Consider the following 24,674-nt stretch of genomic DNA (forward strand, 5'->3'; position numbering starts at 1 on the left):
AAGACTCCCAAAGCCTCTCTCCCCAAGGTTGAAGGTCACTAAACAATTGCTGAGAGGCGAGACTCTGTTGTCAGCAACCTGCGCAGGGAGCTCTAGGGACAGTTTCTGTGACCTGTGTAGGGTAGGAGGCTAGGGTAGGATTTTGGGTGATGCCACTGTTCTTGGGTCACTGGTACCTCCCTAGGAAACCCCATTCAATAAGCTGGACTGGGCTGGGGGGTGTTTCTTCTGTCATCAGTGGCCCACCTATGGTCAATGGATGTTTGTAACTGTCCAGAAAGTCATGAAACACTATCTAAAATGTATTTTAAAATTAAAGAGATTAAGACAAATAAACAGCTTGTGAAAAGTGAAATATTTCACAAATGAGTTATGACATAAAAAATATAAAAGAAAGACAGCACGTTTGGCTTTGTTAAAGTTACAAACTTTTGTATAAGTGGAAGCCATTAAAAAGCAAAGACAAGCTACTTGTAGAAAGGTGTTTGCAATATATTAAACTGACAAGAAATTAGAATTCTGATTTCATGGAGAATTCCCATAAATCAATAAGAAATGACTCGGTAAGAAATTAAGCAAAGGGTGGGGAAGTGACAGTCAAAACTGGAGGAAGTCCAATGGGCAGTAAACAGACATTCTATCAAACTAACAGCCAGAGGAAGAAATCAAACTATAAGACACTATTTCCCACTCAACTTAATGGAAACACCTAAAAGTATTCCAGAACCAAGGTTTGGCCAAGATGTACATCAGCAAAAAGTCAAGTGTAAATAAATTGGAACAACTTCTTTAAAAAAAAAAAAAAGTTTGCGAGGCAAAAGGGGGTGGTTACCTTCTTAAGCTGTGTATAAATACCTTGGACCTAACAATGCCATGTCGATGTGTATTAATTCAGACGGCTCCCACGGAGACATGCTCAAAACCATGCATTGCAAGTGGTCAAGAGAAGGCAAAGGCTCCTTTTAAGGAGGTGCAAGCCAAAAGGAAAGAAGCTGGAAGCCTGTGTAGGGGTGGGAATGAGCTTGTAAACAGCTTACCATGTCCAGACACGGTGGTTCAAAAGAGAATGGTGCCCATAGGCTCAAAGGTTCGAATACTTGGTCCCAATTGGAAGAGCTATTTGGGAAGGATTAGGAAGTGTGGCTTTGTTGGAGGAAGTGTGTCCCTGGGCGTGGGCTTTGAAGTTCCAATAGCCCAAACCATCCCCATCAGCTCTTCCAGCTTGTGCATGTGGGTCAGGATGTAAGCGCTCAGCTCCAGCGGCCTGCTGCCTGCTGCCTGCTGCCTGCTGCCTGCTGCCTGCTGCCTGCTGCCTGCTGCCTGCTGCCTGCTGCCGTGCTCCCCCACTATGATGGTCATGGACCCTAAGCCTCTGGAACTGTAAGCCACAAATAAGCTCTTCTAAAAGTTGCCTTGGCCAAGATATCTTCTGACAATAATAGGAAAGTAACTAAGACACATGAATACATCCTACTTTAATGACGCCAGGAAAGTAAGTTGCAGAAAATAACACATACACTACACATGTATGGCAACTTTTAAAGACTTTTTAAAAATATTCCATACCGTCAGTTAACATTAATTTAGTCTTTATTAGTAGATAGGAAGAATATAGAGTTTTCACAGTATAGCTTTCTGTCTTTCATTTTAAATGTATACAATTTAGCAAAATGTTAAAATTTGGAGTTCCAGTCCCTCCATCCAACTTTGTTTCCATTAAAATGTTTTAGAAAAAGTATCTGAAAGTCATTTAGCACACTGTCTGAGCCTAGGGGCCCCTCTGGAAGGGAGAGCCGAGCTGGGGCTCAGGAAGAGAGACCAGGGGAAGGGGAGAGTGTGGAGAGAGTAGAGAGATGAGGCAGGGCCACAGCAAGGGCTTTGTAGGGCAACTTACTGAGCTGGGCACCCTGGGGCAGCTCTGGCTATATTTCTTGGCTCCTTCTGGGACCCTGCAGAGACTTTTTCTTCAGAAGTGAGCATCTGAGTCACAAGCAGGATGGTTCGTTCTCTCGCCAAATTTTGGCCTCACTGGACAAGCTTTCTCCTGAAAGATCAGGTCTCATACTTAACTAGTTAAATTGCTATGCAGTGGGTACCTGGGGTCATCTAATCCTGCAGCCTTGGCAAGCCATTTAGAATGTTCCAGAAAGCAAGAGATGCTGAGCACTGCTAAGGCGAGGTGTCCTCTGGTCACACCTGCATAAATTTGGTTGCTATGGCAACCGCTAGTATAAAAAGTAGGCTATGAAATGCAGCAGGGCATGAGACTCCTATAACACAAATAGTTTTCAGAAATTAAGTGCATCTCCTGGAAACATCAACAGGGGGTTAAAAAAAAAACACTTCAGATTTGATGGCCAAGGAGAGTCTTCCTGAAGAAACGATGTTTCATTTGGGGCTCTGATGACAAGAAAGCCATCCTGTGAAGGTCTTGGAGGAGGGCCTCCGAAAGAGAATGTGCAATTAATGCAAAAATCCTGAGGCGCAGTGTGATCACAGAACAGAACAAGAGGAGACGAGATTGGCAGAAGATTAATGATGGAGGAAAGGTCATAAGAAAATATTGATTTTATTCTAAGCATGACAGGAAGCTATTTTGAGAGTTTGAGGCAGATGAGTTGTGTGGATTGTTTTCTGCAGGGTTGGGGGTGAGTTCCAATGCTGAAAAGGTTGCAATAAGCACAAGCTCCTTCATCTCTCCCACCGTCTGTAACTGAATCCATCCCTAGTCACAGATGGAGCGGCGGAATCAAAGACGCAGAAAGTTCTAAACCTGAGGAGACAGATCAAAGGTCTGACCTGGGAGTGAGTTGCACTTCCCTTCGCTGCCCTGCCCTGACCCAAACGGCAGCTTGAAGCTCAGAGGGCTGCAATGAGTGTTTCCAGTAATGTTCTGGGATCTTACTGGTGTATGCCAGGGACAGCAGAAAGAGGCTAGCCTGACCAGAGAGACGAGAGAACCGTGTCTGTCCTTCCTTTTGCTCATTTCCAGCCCAACCATGTGGCAGCACCGTACATAGACAGGGCTGTCACAATACCAGGCTGCGTAGGTGCACACAACTCTCTGATCAAGGAGCCGAGGTCCCGCAAGCCACAAGTAATGGCAACCACCACATCCTAGCCAATTGGTCACACAGGAGACACACAGATGGCAAAGTCACACTGACCTGTAGTAGAGACACAGAAGGAAGGTTTGGAATAGGACAGAGATTAAGAGGCCCAATCTGACAGTTCTGGGTGACTCTCAGACTTCACCAGAGCGCAGCACATGGAATCAGTCCAAGTGACTATGGTTAGAGTCCTCAGTTCTGGGGTGGCCCAAGCAGGAAGAGCCAAAGAGTGCCACAAATGCTTTGAAAATGGACAGCTAGGCCTTGGGACAATGGCAAAACCTAAAAGACCCTGTGAACTACCCACTAAGACAGAAACGTCAGGACCCAGACAAGATCTTCACAGCCTCAGTGCAAATGCTCAGAAGATCTTGGAAAATAACTAGCCACCAGAAAATATGAACCCCCAAGTAAAGGGCAAATCAGTGGGGCACCCTAAGAAGACTTTCTTATGGAGGGGTGTGGCCAAGAAGGCAGAAACGAACACCCCAGCAGAGAGAGTGTGAGGCAAGAGAATGAGCCAGGAGAAACATCAGAGCAGAGAACTGAGCTGGGAAATCCACCCAACAGTAACTCACTTCAGTAAACACGAGGACAAGGAAAGAACAAATGAACTAAACCACCCGGAACTGAGAGCCCTTCAGAAGGCATGCCAACCTCCACCTCAGAGTCCCTACATGCTCTGCACACACTGACCAACACCTGAACTCCATCTACAAGAGGGGAAAAAAAACCCCAAACAATATTCAAGAAGAGTAGAAATCACACAAAGAATGTTTAGAGACCACAAAGAAAATGAGAAAGATAAATACATCAACCAACAGAAACAAAAGAGGAAAAAAATTATTGGAAAATATAACCCTAAGCAGGTAGTAAGTGGGAGCACAATCTAACAAGAACTATGTCATAAGAAACTCAGGAAGAAGGAAAAACGTACATATAGCCTTCGAAGAAATGATAGCAGAAAACCTCCCAGAGTTGACTACGATGTTAAATGGATCCTTGAAGCTCAAACCACCCATCACAGTACACATACAAAGAAGCAGCGTGGGCTGCCCAGAGGAAAGGCAGAAGACAGAAAGCTGATGGGGCAAACAAGCAAGAGACAAAGGAAACAGGTGTGAAAAATCTGAAGCTCTGGTTATCAGAACCTGTGAAGGGCAGAGGAAGTAGGGTATTTTATGGTGATTGAGGGGTGGAGTGACTGTAACCAGAAGTCTAGGTCCAAGGGGGGAGGTGGGCGGGGGAGGGAAAGTCCTTCAGGAGTCAGAGGCAGGGAAGGCAGAGACTCTAAAAGCAGCCTTACAGAAAGACCTTCAGAAGAAAGGGCAAGAACATTACTAGGGAACTTGGCATGGGAAGAAGGAGAATAGAGCAACAAAAATGTCAAGTGCCCAGTGAAAGAGAACTTACGAAGATCTATGGCAGTCAAAGGCAGAAGCACAGCAGAGTCCACTTTAAATGACAGAGAGAGAGAGAGAGAGAGAGAGAGAGAGAGAGAGAGAGAGGGAGGGAGGAGGAGGGGGGGAGGGAGGGAGGGGGGGGGAGGGAGGGAGGGAGGGGGGGGAGGGAGGGAGGGAGGGGGAGGGAGAGGGAGGGAGGGAGGGAGGGGGAGGGAGAGGGAGAGGGAGAGGGAGAGGGAGAGGGAGAGGGAGACAGACAGACAGACAGACAGACAGACAGACAGAGATATGACACAATCAAACAGGACCAGTGCCACTGGGAGGGTGGCACGCAGGCATCATAGTGTCCCAGTTGCACCAGTGTGACAACCCGGGATGACACACGGCACAAACTGCCAAAATCAACCCCAGGAAAGGTGAGTGGTTTGAAAAGTTCCCGACCTGTTAAATCTATTACCTTTTTAAATCCCCTGACAAAGAAATCTCCAGGTCAGGGTTCTTTCCTAACAAATTCTGGCATACAGTTTTGTTTTTGTTTTTTAACTAAGTAAAGAAAAAATAATACTGTGAGGGTTTTTTTTCCCCCAGAAAAACAGAAGTGAAAGAAAGAAATTATTCCAAGCACAATTTAGTGTACTTCCCAAAGTAGATGAAGACAAAAGGAAAATACAAACTCTTCTGGTGAAATTGCTTTTTCCGAAGTCCCAGGGTTAGTTCCCAGCACCCCCACATGAGGTGGCTCCCAACCACCTGTAACACGGTCTCTCTCCTTGGGCCCTGTGTACATACCTCTACCCAGACACATCATCATAAGTAAAAAGAAAATCCTTTCATAAAGCACAAATGCATCTTGTATCAAGATACGACAAATTATGAAGTTGGAGCAATAATGCAGTGGTTAGGACCACTTGTTCCTTTTCCAGTGGACCTAGGTTTGGTTTCCAGCACCCAGATGGTAGCTCACAACTGTCTGTAAGTCCATTTCCAGAGCATCCAACAGCCTCTTCTCAGCTCCATGGGCACCAGGTATGCATGTGGTACACACACATAAAGGCAGACACACACACACACACACACACACACACACACACCTTTTTAAAAATATGACAAATCATGTCACCTTTAAAATATTTGACACACAAAAGTTCCTGTCCAAAAAAAAAAACTAATATAAAGTTTTTAATATGGGGCTGAATAAACAGCTTTGTAGTTAGGAACACATTCTGCTCCTGCAGAGGAACTAATTTGCACTTCTACCGCCTACACTGGGCAACTCATACCACCTCTAACTCCAGCTACAGGGGATCTGATGCCCTTTTCTGAACTCCCCAAACACAGGCTCACAGGTGCACACACACTTAAAATTAAATCTTTTATAAAATTAAATAGATAAAATTATGTGCAAGAGAGCACACTGCAGAGAGGCAAAGGCTCAATAAACCTAAGGAATATTAAGCCTTAACCCTGCCCCCAGTTAGTGATGTTAAAGTTGTAAAACCAGTAAGTTGTTGCATAGCCTTCAAAGTGTTCATTCTTTCATAAGAAAGAATGATATTCTTAATGAGGGGGTGAAGTTGTATTCTTACACTCTCAGGGCTGAGTTGCAGAGGAAAATTCGACAGTGCACATCCAAAGTGTGTATTCTTCGAAGTTCTGTTTCAAGCACACTCCCCACGTGCACACTGACTTATGCACAAGGACGCTCAATACAGCCAGCCAGCCAGCAGGGAAAGCCAAGTAGTACCAATTTGAGAGGAGCCTGGAAAAGTTTTGACGTAAAAACAGAGCCCCAAGCGCCTGATATAGAAAGGCAGTCAATGTGGCTCAGCAGATAATTAACTGGCGCAGAAGTGAAGTCTTCTCTTACTTTTACAACACTAACAAGCACTGTGCACAGGGTCAGAGGACCAGGCATAGAGAGGCAAACGTCTGCATCTCTGTGGGAGACACAACAAAAGGTACCGGTTTCGCTCACCACACTCCCCACAGGCATGGATTTATGTAACAAGTCAGAACGGCTTCAAAGAAGGGGAGGAACATCTCCCTTTACATGGAATAGTCTCACTCTTCAGCTAAGGACGAGCCGGGCTCAGAGCAGTTCATTAAGTCGCCCTTCCAAGGCAGGAACTAAGTCCAAGGTCTAGGACTCTACCTTCTTCTCCTTCTGAGTCAGGTTGCCCTGCCACACGCAGGCATCTGCTATGCCAGTGTTCCCAAGCTTCCTAATGCTACAACCCTTCAGTATAGTTCCCATGGGGTGGTGACCTCCAACCATAGAATTATTTTGTTGCTGCTTCGTATCTGCGATTTTACCACTGTTACAAATCATAATGTGAGTATCTGATATGAAGGATATTTGATGTGCGACCCCTATGAAAAGGTCACTTGACCCTCCCAAAGAGATTATAACCCCATACTATGTCCTCGTCATATGCCAGGAGTTCTGAGGATGCATTTAAGCAGAGAAAACAAAGAAGAGGCACGGCCTGGAATACATGGTCAGAGAGGAAGAACAAGAGGGGAAGACAGTGTCAACTCCTATGACCACACACACCCCTACCACATGCCTGGCTCTGCCTTAAATACCTGACATTCGGCTTTCTATCTTAACCCTCACAACAACCATATCAGGAGCCGGGGTTTAGCAAGACTCTACAGCTCACCCCTATGGCTGGAAGTGATCGTGAGTGAGGGTGCCTCCAACTCCCCCTTTTTTCCTCTTTATTGCAGTGCATGTGTGTGAGGGGGGCTACATGCAATGTGTAAATGCTTGACATGTGTTTGCACCTGTGTCCATGTGACATACATGTGTGTAGGGGTCTGTGGAGGACAAAGGTGGATGCCAGGAATCTTCTTTGATTATTTTCTACCTTATTTTCTTTGAGGCGAGGTCTCTCATTCAAACCCAGGATTTGCTGATGAGGTTCAGGTAGTCTTACTAGCCAGCGGGCTTCTGGGAGCCTCTGTCTCTGCCTACCTATTTCCTACATGTGTTCTGGGGGTGCAAACTCTGGTCCTGCTGCCTGCAGGGCAAGTGCTTTCGCTTTCCGCATCATCCCTCCAACCTTTCCAGATGCTACTGCTGATTGTCCTGGGCTATAGAGCCTTCTGCAGACTCCTCATGTCTACGTGGTGAATGGGGCATCATGTAGTCACAAACAGTAACAGGCTGGTGATATCCCCTCCCTGTTCCTTAGCAGAGTATGTTTTTATATTGATTGTGCATGTGCGTGCATGTGTGTCCAAGTGTGCATGCCATGGTACATATGTGGAGGTCAGGGAAAAAATAGTAGTACTTAACTTCTCTACTCCTATATAGGTCGATGTGCTGATGCACATTGGCAGGCTTGGTTGCCAGGGCCCTTACCCACTGAGCCATCTCGCCAGCTCAGAACAGAATATTTTGTAACTCAAGCACACCAAGGGAGCAATAACCATATCCTCCTTCTGGAACTTGCCTATCAGGGTGCCCTGGCTTCTGGCCTCCCAAGTGCACGGCTTCCTCCAAATGTACAAAAGAAGCAATTGCTGTTCCCACTGCTGACACAGACAGCTTCATGGCACTGGCTCTCACCATCAGTATTCACTGGGCTGCTCTTTCTCTGTCCCTCACTGTCCATGTCACCTAAGCATTCCTTATCAACAAAACAACTGAGTACTGGTGTCTGTGGCATGGCAGGGACTATGCTGGGTATAGCCAACATAGCAGCCTGGTACTTGGCTTCAGAGAGTCAACACCAAGGTGGGAAGTCAGGGAGGCAGCTAAAGTAAGGCAGGTGCCATCCTGTGGAAGCTCTCAGGGCTGTCTATGTATAGTGGATCTCCTTACAGACTGGCCCTCCCTTTTCCCAAGGAATGTGGCATGCAAGAAAGAAACTAGGACCACCAGTGTTCTTTTATCAATCTGGCACCAGTATCATATTAGATTCTCCAGAGGTAATTTTTAAACATGTGATTTCATGCTATCCATCATCTTTTTAAGATTAAAGAAATATGGGACTTAAAGAAGGGATGACAGCTTTGCTCATGACCTCAGAGTCAATAAGCTGTAGATTCAAACTTTGAGATGAAATACAGATAGGTCTGCTTCCAAATCTTATTGCTAAAATTTTAAAGTCTTACCAAATTTAAAATGAATCTCGCAGATGCAGCAACTTGGGAAAGCTCTAGTCTCTTCAAATGGCCTTAGTGTCATATCTGTGGGCATGGGACCCTGAGGAGCTGAGCTGCCCCTCCCCAACAGGAACCTTTTAAATGACAGGGGGCACATGCAGCACTGTCTCCAGAAGGATGGTTTCGATTCACACGCAGTGCCTATTATACCTTGTACCCTGCTCTGAGGAGTGCATTTTCTACATAGCTCCAAATAGGGATGTCTGAGATTGGATCATTTACTGTAACCATCTGAGAGAAATTGCTCCTTGGGAGAGAGGGAAGCACAGCTGTTAGACAGGGACAGGGTGGCCTTATCCACTTCAGTCCAGGCCCTAAAAACATTACCAGGCAGCTCTGTGTAAAATGCGAATATCAGAGGTAATTGATCTTCCAAATGCACGTGAGCTGAGACCTATGTACACCCCAGAGAGGGTGGGGTGAGGGCGGAGGAGAGGGGAGGGAAAGAGGAAGAGAGGGAGAGAAGGAAAGAGGGAAAGGGAGGGGGAGAGAGAGAGGGAGGGAGGGAGGGAGGAGAGGGAGGAGAGAGGAGAGGAGAGAGAGGAGAGAGAGAGACAGAGAGACAAGAGAGATGGAGAGACAGAGAGAATATTCCATCTCTTTTCTTTTCTATGACATTTGGGGAAAATGGACCACTCTTCAATAATTCCATTCTCTTCTCTTCCTAGTGAGATGGACATAGCAGAGATGTTCTCTCAGAAAGGGACAGAAGATGCCCCTGAAACTGCAAACTCTCATGAAGGCATGTGCACAGGAGAAGGAATCAGAGCTAGGTCTTGGTACTCCTGGCTCACAGAAAGCCACAGTACAGTGTGGAGGGACCCCATGTAGACCTGAGTCTTTGCACTCAGAGGTGCAAAACACATGTGGAGCACTCCCCGCCCCACACCTGCCTCGTCGACACTCCAGGCGTGATGCCCATCTCCAAAGGCTTTTTGGGGGTGAGAACATCATGCTGAACATAGCATGCCCACAATAAAGAGCATATCTCTTTCCCCTTTCCGTTCCAAAGTACTGTGACATCAAAAACTAACAGTAAGGCAAGCTGCAGAGGTGACTCGGACGGTAAGAGTGCTTGCTGCTCAAGCATGACAGCCTGAGCCTGGGTGGCTGGATTTCCCATGGTTTTTTGTTTCATTTTGTTTTTAAACTGGGTATAGCAACACTTAGCTGTAACGTCCGTGCTAGGGAGCAGGGTCGGATAGAGGATCACTAGAGCTAGCTCCTGCCAGCCTAGCTTCAAGTGCAGTAAGAGACGCCATGTCAGGGGAACAAGGCAGACTGACACAGCAGACACTGACATCCTCTTTTGACCACCTCACATACACATAGGCACTCAAATCTGTGTGCGCATGCGCGCGCACACACACACTAACAGAAACTGTAGAAAGGACAGAAACAGAAATCCTGGCAATTCTGGGAGCAAATGGCCCATACACATTTGCATCTGAGCTTTACAGTACAACCCCGCCCTGACTCCCTACCCCTGTGAAAGCTCTGACATGCAGGTGGTCACGTAGCTGTCCAGGCTGCACTGGCTTGGAAGTAAGGAAACCTAGATTTGACTGTCACTGGCAAACTACAAGCGCTGGGTGGGGGGGTGGGGGAGACGACTCTACAACACCTACCACAGGCCTCCTCTGTAGTCCAAGTGGGTTGAGGAGGGCCTGACTTTAAAAGTGAGATGTGTAGAAGTCTGGCACAGCAAGATTCTGACAGGACAGTCTTCACCTGTGAGCCACAAGCAAGCAATAAATTCATGGTGCACCGCAGCGTGCCACTTCAATAAACACTAATGCTGAGTGCCCAAAATGCATGTTGAGTCTGCTGTAGTGGCTAACAGGTAGGAAAACACAACTTCAGCTTGGCTCTGCTTCTGCCCTTCTTAAAACATAGAGAGAGTCATCGATGCCTTGCACTTTCCAGGATCCTCCCATGGGCTGGGCGAGTGTCGAACACTACAACACCCCATCTCCCATGGTATCTCTCTAGATCTCTCCCATAAAAATTAAGTGCCCTCTTCGGTTACACACATAGTTTTATATGTGAACATTTTTTCAACAAAACTGTAACTTACATGGGATGAGAGACAAAGATATGCAAGATAGATTGATGGGTTCTTACACTAGCTGACCCTTGGGACAGCCCCCAACTTGACACCTGATACTTCCCTGAGGTAGAAAGACACTGGTCCTCAGAGGTGACCCATGAGAACTGAGGCCTTCCTGAGGGAGAAGGAGTGTCAATACCAAAGCCTAGAAAAACCGTGGTAGGAAGAGAAACACCCGCCCCCATCCATTCCAAGGTCATCTTCTCCACCCACCTACCTCAAACCCACAGTCAGCCACTGCTCAAAGCACTCAGACCACAGTCTGGAACTGTGTGCACAGACATCTTTGACTGGCATCATGTTCCAGAAGCTTGTGTTGCTTCTGAGCAGTAACCCCCAGTGGGATTATGTCAAAGATGCTTCACCCACTCTCCTGACGGCAGATACTCAGAGTCACTTCTACACTGGAGTTATCAAAAGTAAAGCTGTTATATAAACTCTTGCATGAGTCGATAGATAGATAGATAGATAGATAGATAGATAGATAGACAGACAGACAGATCTAGATTTTATAGTTCTCTAAAATAAACATGTAGAAGTGAAATTGGTGAAGTATGTGTTTAAATGCTCCAAGAAGAGCTGCTGGTTGATTCCAATGCCTACAAATTCAAGTTCAATCTCAACCTCACCAGCGTTTACTCATTTTAGCCGTTCTGGTTAAAGTATACAGTGGCACCTAATAATGGGTTTATTTTGTGTTCCTCTAACAATTAATAATGCAGGACATGTTTCAGGTGACTGTGGCCATTTAAAAAATATGTGTTCAAGTGCTGCATTATATTTTGTGGAATGCCTTGCCTTTTGTTGAGTGTAAGTTTTTTTGTGATTTGTTCATGTATTCTATGTAGGAAAAGCCCATAGGCATGCAATTGCCGCAGCATACATGTGGAGGTCAGAGAACAGCCTTCAGGAGTAATTTCCTGTCTTCCACCTTGCTGAGGCAGTCTCCATGTTTCTGCTGCTGTTCTGTATACCCCAGGCCACCAAGCCCACAAGCTTCCAGTTTACTCACATGCCCTCATCTCAACACAAAGATGCTGGCATCACAGACGGGATTCACAGCATCCAGCATTTTGCTTGGAGTCCAAGGATCAAGTTTAGTCATCTGGCTTCCATAGCAAAAAGCTTTTACCCATTTGCACCACCTAGCCAGCCCAAGCATAAGGTCTCAGTTTCCAGGAAATTAATTATTTATCAGCATTGTATTTTACAGTTAGCAACTTCTGAGCCCATCTAAGAAATCTTTGGCCCCCAAGTCAGACAGCTGCTTTGCTATGACCTCCTTTGAGGAGAAAGAAAAGGCTCTGCAGTTCTCCATAAATCTGCCTCTGCATTCTGCTAAAAATCGGTGATGGTGGGCATCTACTCAGGTGTCTTTATGAATTGTCTTGTCACACTTGGGTACACTGACCTCTACTCCACATTGGTGCCAATAGCACTCTCTCGATGACCACATCTTTACATGACTCTTCAAATCACACAGCCGCTTCCTCCACCTTTGTACTCTTAGGTCAAGTAACGTTGCCTGTTCTGGTCTACTTCAAGATATTTTTGAACAATCACTTGTCAGTTTCTGGCTTAAAGTAAGAGTGTTAATAAATGCAGTTAGGATTTTGATTAGGACGGTCTTGAGCTTAGCCAACACAGAGGAAACTGGAATGTCCACAGGAACCAGCTGTCCTGTCAGCAGTGCCCGCCCTTCACCAGGCATTCAAGTCTCTTCTTGACACCCAGACAGGGGTCCCATTTTACATCTTTATCCCTGTGACATCTGTTTTGGTTTTATCGAAACATTATTTTCAATTTTATCTTTAAACTTCCAAGTGTTTGTTGCTAGTAAACAGGAACACAGCTGAGCACAGGTTTTATGCAATGGGAGACATTTGGATGACAACAATTCTTACTCTCCATTTCTAATTTTTAGGTCTTTAATTACTTTTTACTTGTTTTAAACCTTATTGCTCTGGGTAGGATTGCCAGGAATATAAGAGTGTGCTCACAGCAGACACACTTGCGTGGCTCCTGTTCATGGAGACACTGCTCAGACTTGCCCTGCAGGAACCCTACACTCTTTCCCAGGCCTTTTTCACACTGAGAAGCTTTCGTAAACCCAGTTTCTAGAGTTCCCAGCTAAGTAAGAGGTGAATTTTGTCCAAGGCCACCTTTCACCAACTGCCAGGTTTCCCCCTTTGGCTTGCTAATGAGATAAATTCCAATGGTTGATTTTTTTTTTCCCCAGTGCTTAAAGGTAAATGTGTTTATAGGGTAAACTAGAGTTGTTAGTGCTATATTATACTTTACATATAGCTAAAATTGATTTGTATTTTGTTTTCCAGCTCAACCTGTGCTGACCTAAACGTTTTTCTTCCTATGATATGTTGTCTTTGGAAAGAAACAGCACAGTGAGGCTGGGATCAGGAGGGACCCCTCCCTGTCTGCTTTCTAAACTTCCTAAGCTTCTTTAAGGGCCCTGTGCTTGCTTCCTTTAGAGCTTGAACTACTTCCTGGAGAAGCCACCTGGGCCCACAGAATGCTTCCTGGGAACTTTCTAATCAAGTGTCTATTCACACGCTCTATCTTCTTGGGTCAGTTTTACTACTTTGTCCATTTTCTTCCTTCAAAGCACTGATCCATTTTACAAAATTTGTCAAACTCACTGGGCTATGGCTCTCTACAGTACTCACTTACATTTCTAACACGCAGCACATAAAGCCCCACAGAATGCCGCACCTTTCATTCCTTCTACTTGCAATTTGTGGGGGTTCCCCTCATTGCGCTAGTTACGGTTAACTTTATTATTTAGTCTGTTTTAAAGTATCAGCTTTTGGTTTTGTTGAATGCACAGATTCTCTTTCATACCGCGTTTTACTGGCATACATTCTCTGTAATTTCTTCTTCTATTCACTCGGGGAGCGAGGAGCGCTCTTCTTTGTGTTCCAGAAGCCGCACCACTGATGTCAAGCCACGCATTTCTAGTATAAGCATTCACTCTTCCAGGAATACAATTAGGTGGAGCTGCTTAACAAAACGTCTAGGTTGGCTACACTTTCCCTATGGGTTTTGTTTTGTTTTGTCTGCTTGTCATATCAGATTCTCGGGGAATAATGTTTAAACAGTCAGCTATAACACGTTATTATCTGTTCTCCCCTTTGTGTGCCGGTTTAATTTCGAAATTATGTTTTTAGGTATATATTTAGGACTGTAGTGCTATTGAGAATTCAATTCTTTAATCCTTACAAATTTTCTTATCTTTTTCTCCTGAAATCCCACATGTTTGATATTAATAAGCCCATCCCAACTTGCTAAATATTAGTGTTTATATACACTGTGCATATTTGATGCTGGGTTCTTGTATGGGACATATAGTTAGCATCTTGCTGTCTTGCGGGGCTGACTCTGTCTGTGCTGGGGCAGCTATGGACAGAGGCCATGCAAGTCTGAACCTCTTGTCTCCTTTTCAGATACTCACTCCTTGTTCCTTTCCCCTCTTCTTTCCCACACCCACCCCCAGGGAGAGCTTGGGTCTTTTCTCTTTATTCACATATATAATGTTCCCATTCCATGCTAATTCTGTGTGTCAAGAAGCTCCTATCAGGCTAGTGAAAAGCAAGAAGCTGCTCTGCCTCCCCCTTTTTCCAGAGAGACTGTAAAATGTACCTGGCATTTGAAGTTTCAGGCTAGAAACAAGAGTAGAAATGCTCTCAGGGATCTAACACACAATGTGTTAGAGAAGTGAGGAAAGCATGGGGACTTACACAGAGAGAAATGCGTACACACACACACACACACACACACACACACACACACTGCTAGGAACATCTACAGGAATGCAAACATCGATCTCAAAGGCAAGTAGATCTTTTCCAAAGGAGAAAGAGAATGATAGTAACAAAAAAAAAAAATACTTTTAGGGAAAAGATGCAGTGGAAACCCCTAGGAGTAACCTGCCTTGACACTGGCTCAGGCTGTAAGGGTCTGAGTGGTTATTATCAAACTTGGTAGGTGTAGTGAGAATTTTGGTTTCTTTAAAAACAAACAAACAAACAACAGCTATACTATATGAATTTTTTCATTTGAGTCCCAGGTGTGGGATATGGCGCTGCTTCAGACTGTCCACAGCAGCTAACTAACTAGGCTGTGTCTCATGCTCTGGCAGGGGCATCATTTGTGCCAGCTACACATAGTTTAATTCTGGGAACTCTTGAGAGGGTATAAACGGGAGAGCCCTACTCCCCTGCTGCTGCTGGTCCCTGCTGTTGTTGCTTCCTGCTGCTGCATTTGCTACTGCTGGATTACTGAGTGGCTGGATTGCTGGATTGCTAGATATTCTGATGAAGAATAAGATCAGATTCACCCCTAGGACCCAGCAACCCTGATTAGCAGGAAGTAATTTAAAGAGACCTATGTTCCCTTTCCCCTCTAACCTTCTTTCTTGCCTACCTAATGTTGGGGGGTTGGAAGGGATTGGGGTGGGGAAGGGTAGTAGATATAAAGTAGCCAAAGCCCACCGCCTACAGGTAGGAACATAAGGAGAAGGAAGGGAGAGGGAGGTCTGTCCTGGACAGAGTGGGAGGGACTCTGAACTCAGTCTCCTCAGCAATGGATCTGACTGTGAGCCAGGGGCAAGCAGACTGGAGTCAAGGGGCCAATTGGTCAACTCTCCATGGGGAAAGGGATACACAGAGGCCAGAGTGATCCAGAGACAGTGAAATTCCACCCCAGGATTTTGTGATCAGCTAGACTCAGGGATAATAGAAAAGGGCGATGAGAAGTGAACTCTTAAACTCAAGAGCTGGGAAGAGAAATACACAGGTCAAAAGAAGAGACTATGAAGGCCATGGGCTGGCGACAAAGACCAAAGCAGTACTTTGGCCAACAGCCAACACTTCCAAGTCCATTTCAACCTTAAGTTACCATTCTCAGCTACAGAGGCCATGGCGTTACAGCCACATATCAATGAAGCACGAAAGAGATTTTCTGACAACCCGTGCCATATGTGAAAAATCCTGATGGGCAGAGGCAGAGAAGAAGAGAAGTGGCAGGAAAGGCAGACACGATGCAGCAGAGCCATGTAGGAAGGCTTGGCACACCCTAACACCAGCTGTCAGCGCGCTAGCCAGACCTGCCCCGGGGGCAGGAGCTTTAAAACTTTACACAAATTCAAACAGAAGCCACCTTGGCAGTAAGGACCAACAAAATGATAGATGATGAAAAGGGATGCTAAAAGGCCCAGATAAGCCATTAATTCTTGCTGAAGCCTTTCTCCAGGGCCTGGGGAAGAAGTGAGCTAGATCCATTTAAATGGATTTTTCTGTCAGCATCCTGATGGACACTGTACCTCTATTATACCCTATATAACAAATGGGAGGAATAAACAGCATGGGCTAGGGTGCTATCTGTGAGATCCAAAGACAGGCAGGTATGTGGTAGTCATGACGACATACAGAACCCTGACCTGGCCCACCATCCCTGCAAATATGCCAGGCAGGGCTGAGCCTGGCAAGCTGGTAAGAGTTCAGGGGAGGTGTGTCCACACTCTCTAGGGGCTGCACATATTTGAACAGGCCACTAAACTGTCCTTAGAGCCCCTGGGAAGCATGGAAGTCACATCTACAGCCTGAGTCTGAGATGAGCAACTGTCACCTTCTCACCACATGTGACTCCAAAGTAGACAAACCCATGCTTCCCTCTCCCAGGAAGATCAGGCCTGGAGGACATGATTCCCTGTGCAGAATGAGATGACACTGTACTGAGCTAGAAGGTCCTCATGGTGCTGAACAGTGAGCCTGGAGACAACGCTTTCTTCTCACCAGCCACAGAAGCTTCACAGAGAACATGGTCAGGCTCCTCAGGGAGTTCCGAATACAAGCAAAGCTCCATGCAGAACCCCCATTTAAGAAGCGGCAGTCAGACCAGAGAACAGCACCTGGCCTGGGAGGGCCCCCACAGGGACTGCCAGCACAGCATCCAAAACATTCCAGCTGTGCACTAACATCAAGGACCACCACCCGACCAAAGGTGTGGCCCTGCTGCACAGTGGCACAGGATAACCAAGGTCATGAGAACCGCCACCACCCCCAAGCCTGGTTACCTGGTTGCTGGAAGTGTGCTGACTCGGGTGAAAAACACAGATGGCTCGACCTCCACGTGCAGTCCCAGAGAGAGGTTCCTGTAATACCCTTCCGCGTGGCCTGGGCCTCCAGAGTACTTGAAGTTCAGGACAGCTTCCAGAGTCTAAAAAGTTAAAACAAATACCCATAAGTGGATGACGTCCCATGCCAGGAAGCAGGCAAGCTGCACCAAGGGAGAGTCTGAAGCCACACCCACGTGACAGGATCAAGCAACTACCCAGCTCATACTGTGCATTTGGCACCATTTCTCCTGTGGTACCGAAGAGTACCTCAGTGGTACGTGTGAGTAGAAGGAGCTCCAATACCCACAGAGAAACCACACTGAAAGTGCATCACTAGAAGGCAGGTGCTTCCACGCAGGAGGTTAGAAGCCAACTTCCACTCCCAGGCTGACAGTGCCCAAAAGCCTGAGAGGTCAGACAGAAGTGCAGCCAAGGCCCTTCCAGAAGGACAGGGGCAGTGTCATTCCACCAGAAGCAAGGCATTGGATCAAGAGGTGGCAGGTGCCATCCAAATGGGCAGAGAGGCATCAGTACTCTAAAGATGGCAGGTTGCTAAAGCTAGATGGCCTGCCAATGGAGGTGTCACACCCTCCGCTCCTATACTCTTCCCTAAGACCTTCCCTACTGAGGCCTCTTACAAAGGATGATGGGAAAGCAGGAGGGTAGACCCTGTCATTTGATGATACAAGCCTGCAAGAGGCATTAAACAACCACACATGGGAAGTGAGACCCTGAAACTCCAGCCCCAACCTAGTCCAGCCACACGTGACCCTTTTTATTTGAGTTGAGATGTTTGGATGCTGGGGGAGAGCAGCCCCGACTAAGAGCATTGAGTGAGTGGGGACAAGAGACAGGTATATTAACAAGGTACAGAGAGGCAGAGCTCCATTCTTAGGAATGCTGAGCAAGGGTCCCCCACCATTGTTGGCAGTACAGTGCCGCTGTGTCAGGGAGAGGTCTCCTACCCAGTCTCTGCCATAACACTGGACAGTGGGTGGCTATGATGGAAGAGGAACGGGCACTAAGAAGCAGCAGCAGGCAAGGCCTGGATGGACTGCATCTACCAGAGACTGAAGAGGGGTGAGCATAAGAGGTAAATCCTGCCGGGTGGTGGTGGCGCACGCCTTTAATCCCAGCCCTTGGGAGGCAGAGGCAGGTGGATCTCTGTGAGTTTGAGGCCAGCCTGATCTACAAAGTGAGTCCAGGACAGCCAAGGCTACATACAGATACCCTGTCTCCAAAAGAAACAAAAACAAAAACAAAAAACCAACAAGAACCCCCCCCAAAAAAAAGAAACAAAAAAGAAAACAAAATAAATAAATAAATAAATAAATAAGAGGTGAATCATTCAGGACTGTGATACCAGCCTCAAAGCCCTTCAGGACCCCTCAGGGGGGACAGCTGGAGCAGGCCCAGGGCTCTGCACACAGGCAGAGGACTATCAGGGCAGAGGACATGCATTATAGAAAAGCTGGCACCTCCTATGCACCCCCCACCCCCAACACTCAGTACAAGGCAACTCTGCAGGGATCTGTAGCCTGTGGGACCCAGGGAGTGGCCATGGTAACAAGAAATATTGGCCCAGCTAACTCCTGACTAAAATGATGGAACCTTCCACAGCAGTGTCCTCAAACAGGTGTTGACACCAGGGACCCATGGAGCAAATCTAGCCACCATCTGATTCTGTAGGGCTGGGAGCAAAGGACTGCACTGTATTTCTTACAGGGAATAAGTGAAAACAAAGTAGAAACAGGGAAGGCTCTTGGCGTAGAGACTTCCCATGGCTGGCCAAGTCAGAAACAATCATTATGCAGTCCTTGATGGTCAGTCTTAGCAGATATTAAGGGCCAGAGAGATGGCTCCACAGTTAAGTGCATGGACTGCTCTTCTAGAGGTCCTGAGTTCTGTTCCCAGCACCCATGCCTGGTGACTCATAGCCACCTGTAACTACAGCTCTGGGGAATCTAACACCCTTGTCTTTACTCCTCAGACACCTGCACTCAAATGAAGGCAAGCACATGTATGTGCATGCACGCGCGCACGCACGCACACACACACACACACACAACTATTAATAATAAACTTTGCAGTTAGAATTGTGAGAGGAGTCAAACCTGCCTCCCAGACCCAAAGCCAAAAGCACAGGAGATAGACCGGAACATAAGAGGATAGTTCCAGGGACGTTCAAGGATGTCAACAATGGGACACAAGGCCAATAATGCCCCAGATGCATGTCCACTCTGTGTCAAGAAAGAACAGAGAAGGCTCCCAGCACCCCTGGCTCTAACCACCCCCCTGAAGCACTTTCCAGAAGCATTAATGAGAACAGAAGTTGGCGTTGCGGTGTTGGGGCCTGTAAGCATGCGCTAAGGCACTGGAGTTAGTGCCCACTCTCCCCTAGCCAGTGTGACAAGAAGCCATGTTTCCAAGAGACTAGAAGGAGGTCCCTACATTGAGCCCTTGTCTTACTTAGGATTACTATTGCTGTGTTGAAACACCATGACCAAAGCAACTTGGGGAGGAGGTGGTTTACTTGGCTTATGCTTCCACATCATAGACCATCAGTGAAGGAAGTCAGGACAGGAACTCAAACAGGACAGGAAACTGGGGGGCAGGAGCTGATGCACAGGCTGTGGAGGGATGCTAATTCCTGGCTTGCTCCCCATGACTTGCACAAGCTGCTTTCTTATAGAACCCAGGGCCACCTGCCCAGGGGTGGGCCCATACACATCTGGGCAGGGTCCTTTCCTATCAATCACTAATTAAGAAAATGCTCCACAGGCCTACCTATAGCCATCTCATTGAGGCATTTTCTCAAGTGAGGTTTTGTCCTCTCCAGTGACTAACTTGTGTCAAGTCAACATAGAACTAGCCAACGTGGCCCTCCCCTCGGCTTCCACAGCCTCCAGCGAGGTGTATTCAGCCTGTGCTGATGGCTTCTGACCCACTTCTTTGAGATGAGGAGGCAGGCATAGCTTTTAGGCTTTTTAGAAATCATAAGAAACTACCCGCATGTCCCTCCTATGGGGGGAGGGGGGAAAGACATGTTGTGGGGAGGCAGCTGGCAGCCTATGCAGACTAGCAGGGTGAAAGGAGAGAAGTTGTGTCTGTCACCAGTTTGGCACCACAGCACCTCAGCTTGCCATTTCCAGCCTCGGCCTACCAACCATTAAACAGTGACAGTAACTAATACTGACCTCCTTAGGTTTTCATGACGCATCAAGAAGAAAGCGCACTAAATAAATTCTTGTCCCGCTGTGCAACCTACCCCACTGGCAAAGGAATTAGAACAAGAGGGAATAAGCATGTAGCCCATTTCTTTTATTTATGTTAGAACTTCTTTAAAGACCGGATTTATTTGGAGACAGGAGAAAAAAAAAATCTTCGAGCCAAAGGATGATTTACTGAGAGAAAATATTCTTACTGAAGTCACCATTTTTAATTCTTCCAGGGCACAAGTTCTTCAAATTGCTGATCACTTTCATGACACAGACACATGGTCACCACCAAACATCTACAGAACTCTCCTGGTCTTCCCAAAAGAAGCCTCTGTACCGCTGCCCACTACCTCCCCACTTCCACATCCCACCACCACTATCCTGGTCCCTGGTACCCTTCCTGCATTCACCCTCTATGTAGTTGACTACTCTAGAAGCCATGGGTAATCAATCCTTCTGTGATTGGCTTACTTAATTTATCAAACTGCCCTTGAGGTTCAACCTGCCGCAGTTTGCCCTAGAGTGCCTCCCTTCTCAAGGTTGAGTAGCACTCCACTGTGTGGGATGGCTGCTCTGATCCATTGCCAATGAGCATGTGCCTTGTGTCCCACCTTGTGGGTCCAGTGAATAACATTGTTATGAACAGAGCCACGACAATGTCAGTGCCTCACATTCATCTGTTTTGGGCATGCAGAGGGTAAAATTTCTGCATCATATATTTATTCTACATTCATTTTGAGGGCTCACCAGCTCATTTCCCATAGCAATATACCACTGGACCCTTCAGCTAGCACACACGTGGCTCTGTGCACACCAACGCTCATTCTCCACTTTTGTGGTAAGAGCCATCCTATGGAGTGAAGCCACATTTCACTGCATCATAGGTTGATATAGACCTCTTCTCTTCTCCTTTGCTGCTGACCAATTGTGCATCATCCTTGAAATGATGTCCATTCAAGTCCTCAGTCCCATGATAGTAAGCTCATTGTTCCCTCTGCCTCCCACCACACACACTGTATTCATGTGTAATTGAAGCTCGTGATGCCAACAATTCTGTCCTTTAAATATCCCTCCTCCTGACCACCCAGGGCAACACACACCTTTTCTTTACTAACAAAATAGTTGGTGAAACAGGTGCTTTTCTAAACTCAACACTCGTATTTTGGCCTTATTAAAACCCCAAATTCTCTTTCCATTCTCATCAATCCAAAGCACAGATACATCATCTCCAGAGAGCCACTGGTTTCTTGCAAACATGTCCTAGATCCCTTGAAACCACACAAGGGGTTTCTGTCAATTCTGAGCCCAGCTGACTCTAGCTAGCTAGTGTTCTCTCTCTCTCTCTCTCTCTCTCTCTCTCTCTCTCTCTCTCTCTCTCTCTCTCTCTCTCTCACCCATCATCTCCCAGGTATCCTTTGAGTGTGAGGATCTGGACTTGGGACAGGATGAATGTGACCTCTGACCTCAGAAAGATCAGTTAATGCTGAGTGCATGGATGTAGGAACAAACCAATACTTCAAGAAACACGTGAAGCCATCCACCAGCAGGGAGGTGGCAGCTTGCTTCAATCATAAATGCAGTGTCCACAGAAAGTGAGAGGTTCCCTTGTGGCTTGAAAAGCCAGAATCATGAAGCCCAACTGTAAAACCACCTTTGGAGAGGACTGTAGGAGAAATCACCCAGGGGTGAACAAAAGTGCACAGGGAGATAACTGTCAAGCGCCAGGGAACAAGGAAGAAATAGCCTGCTCCAATTTTCTTGAAATTGGCTGTTTCTTTACTCTGTAGTGAACTAAAGAGAAGATATAATTATGAGGGGGATATCTAAGTTATGGAAATCAAGCACAGAAAGGGTTTTGTGAAATTGAGTATTGCTGCCTTTCCACCTAATGATTAAAGGGAGAAAATATAAAAAAGCAGCTTGGTCTGGTAAAATTAGAATATTTTAATGAAACCATAAAGCGAGCTGACAAGCAAAATGCATAGGGTGTGAGGTTGGTGGGACGGGAGGACGGCCCTTCCTGAAGGCTATATGGCCCCTACCCAGAGCACCTTCTCAGTCCTCAACTTGAGAGAAGACTTACAGAAGGCGGCACTGAGCAAGGAGCTAAAAACAAAAGATTTGTTTTTCGAAGCATAGTACAACTGGCTTTTCATGTTAATATGATGTTCTTTAAATGGCTACTTTTTACTGAGCACCTGTATATGTAAAACACTAGACTTAATAATGTATAAACTGTACCTATAAGACACTTGCCTGTGTAGATAGGTTAGTTTCCTCTCCTGCCGTCTTGATTGAGAAACAAAAAACAAAAAACAAAAAAAAAAGAAAGAAAGAAAAGAAAAACAAAAAAATGTACAAAGCACCCTGACCAAAGCAACTTGAGGGAGAAGTGTTTATTTGGCTAACAGCTCCATATTACAGTTCATCACTAAAGGAAATCAAGGCAAGAGAAACTTGAAGCTACTAGTTACAGTGACAGTCAAGAGCAAAGTGTGATAGATAAATGCATGAATTCCCAGGTGCCAAGGCCTGGAAATAAGGGTTTGATCCACATGATGAAGAGAATTAATTCCCATAAATTATCCTTTGATTTCCACATGCATGCTGTATCAGGCACCCTAGAATGCTCACACACACACACACACACACACACACACACACACACACACACACACTGTAAAAAATGGTCCCACCGTGTTATAAGATCTGTATTACTCAAATGTTGACATCAAAGTTTATTTTAAAAAATTAAGGCTATTATTTCTTATAAATTTAACTGTAAAAGTCCCTAAGAAAGTACTAGTGGATAAAATTTGAAAGTATATAAAATGCATCACACATCATAACCACATAAGTCTTATCTCAGCAACACAACTCATGATCAACAGAAAGGGCAGATACAAGATTCAAAACCCTTTTGTGATTTTAAAAACTTTGAGCAAATAATATATGAAAAGGTACATTTTATGAAATGTAGCACTGAAACCTTAATGATAAATCATACCTAATGGCAAGTGACTAAGTATTTCTACCAAACATGAGAAATACAGATAATATGTTCAATGTCAAGCAATTAAAGGCATATATGGAGAAGGAGTAAAACAGTTCAGAGACATCATCCTGTTTAAAAAGAAAAAGAAAGAAAGAAATCTACTGGAATTCTCAGAAACTGCTGGCAGCACTGCAAATAGCACAAGTGCTTTGAAAAGACTTAAGTGATTTCCTGCAAACTTAAATCTGTAATCCCCATACTACTGTTGAGCAATACAACTCCCACCAAGAGAAATAAAAACATCTATCCACGTGAAAATGTCTATAGAAACTTTATCCACAGAAACTCTAAACCGGAAATAACCACAGTATCCAATGGGGGAATGGGTGGATGGATACTAGTGTGTCTGTAAAACAGTCTGCTTGCTCAGCTGTGGAATGGAACAAGGAGAAGTGCCAGCACCACGGATGACCAAAGAGCACACCAGACACTAGAAAGGTGGATCTTTAGTCTCAACAAGGAGACCAGAGCCTCCCTGGGATGAGAGACAGGAGAAGACCGGGCTGCGAAGGAGTCAGGGACACTTTCTGGGGTCCTGTGATAGGGATGGCCATCCATTCAGGTCACACTTTTGCCAAAAGCCCATCAGGGCGCAGTTTCTGATGCTGCACTCAACAAGGATCTAAGATGCATTCAGCAAACTGGATTTTGGGCGCTGATTTTGGGTGCTGGTGTTATTAATAGGCACACAATCATTTCTAAACATCTAAACAGTGTTTGATGCTGGCCATGTTGATGTGGGACCATGGAATGTGCAGAAGCCCTAGGTGGAGCCTAGCAGTCCAAGGTTCCACATTAAAGAATGAGCCTGTGGTTGACAGCAATTAAAACTGCATATAACCTTGGAGAAGGCTTTTCGCTCCCCTAGTTCAATATCCTTGCTCGGACTGAGTGTTCTGACAGATATTGCCTGAGATTTTGATCAGCTCTTATCAGGACTGTTATTGTTCATTTTATATTACTAATCTAATGTCCCACGGTCTCTAATATAACTGAAGCTATTACAAGAGAAAAACAACCACCCTCATAGACATCCTAGCCAATTTAAAAGTATAAGCAGGTCTCTAATTTCTGAAGACCCCAATTGAACCTGTCAACGCAGAGTCTTTCTGTGACATGACAAAAGATCAATAGCTGGAATGCTGTATACTTAAGAAGCCAAACACCCAGGACAAGCCACTGGCTGGGGCTCGTTCCTGCCACCAGACCAGGGGTCAGGGAAACCTACCAATGACAGCCATACCATTACTTTTTAGCTAATTAGCACTTTCAGCCAAAATCTCTTTTCAGTGTTAATTATGCCTTAAAGATATCAAGCAGCTACAAATTAAACAGCACATCTGCGATAATGTGGGGGTTAGTTGGAGCAATAGTAGCCGCCAACACAGTCCAGCTCGGGAGGCCGAGAGGAGCTAGAACCTGGAACGCAGGAAGAGGTGGTTTCAATCCAGACATTGCATTGTGATGTTTAT

The 24,674-nt window shown here is 45.8% G+C and overlaps 1 protein-coding gene across 1 annotated transcript in view; it reads right to left on the bottom strand.

Annotated features, from left to right (window-relative positions):
- The window catches only part of TRAPPC9 (trafficking protein particle complex subunit 9), a 445,876-nt gene that overhangs the window by 150,556 nt on the left and 270,646 nt on the right, over positions 1 to 24,674 (bottom strand). Inside the window, exon 18 of the mRNA XM_084803051.1 lies at positions 16,888 to 17,030. Coding sequence (XP_084659177.1) covers positions 16,888 to 17,030 — 143 coding nt within the window. The remainder of the gene's footprint in view (positions 1 to 16,887; positions 17,031 to 24,674) is intronic.

The sequence above is a fragment of the Acomys minous genome (assembly GCF_964271855.1).
Source record: "Acomys minous genome assembly, chromosome: 12".
Taxonomy (NCBI): Eukaryota; Metazoa; Chordata; class Mammalia; order Rodentia; family Muridae; genus Acomys; species Acomys minous.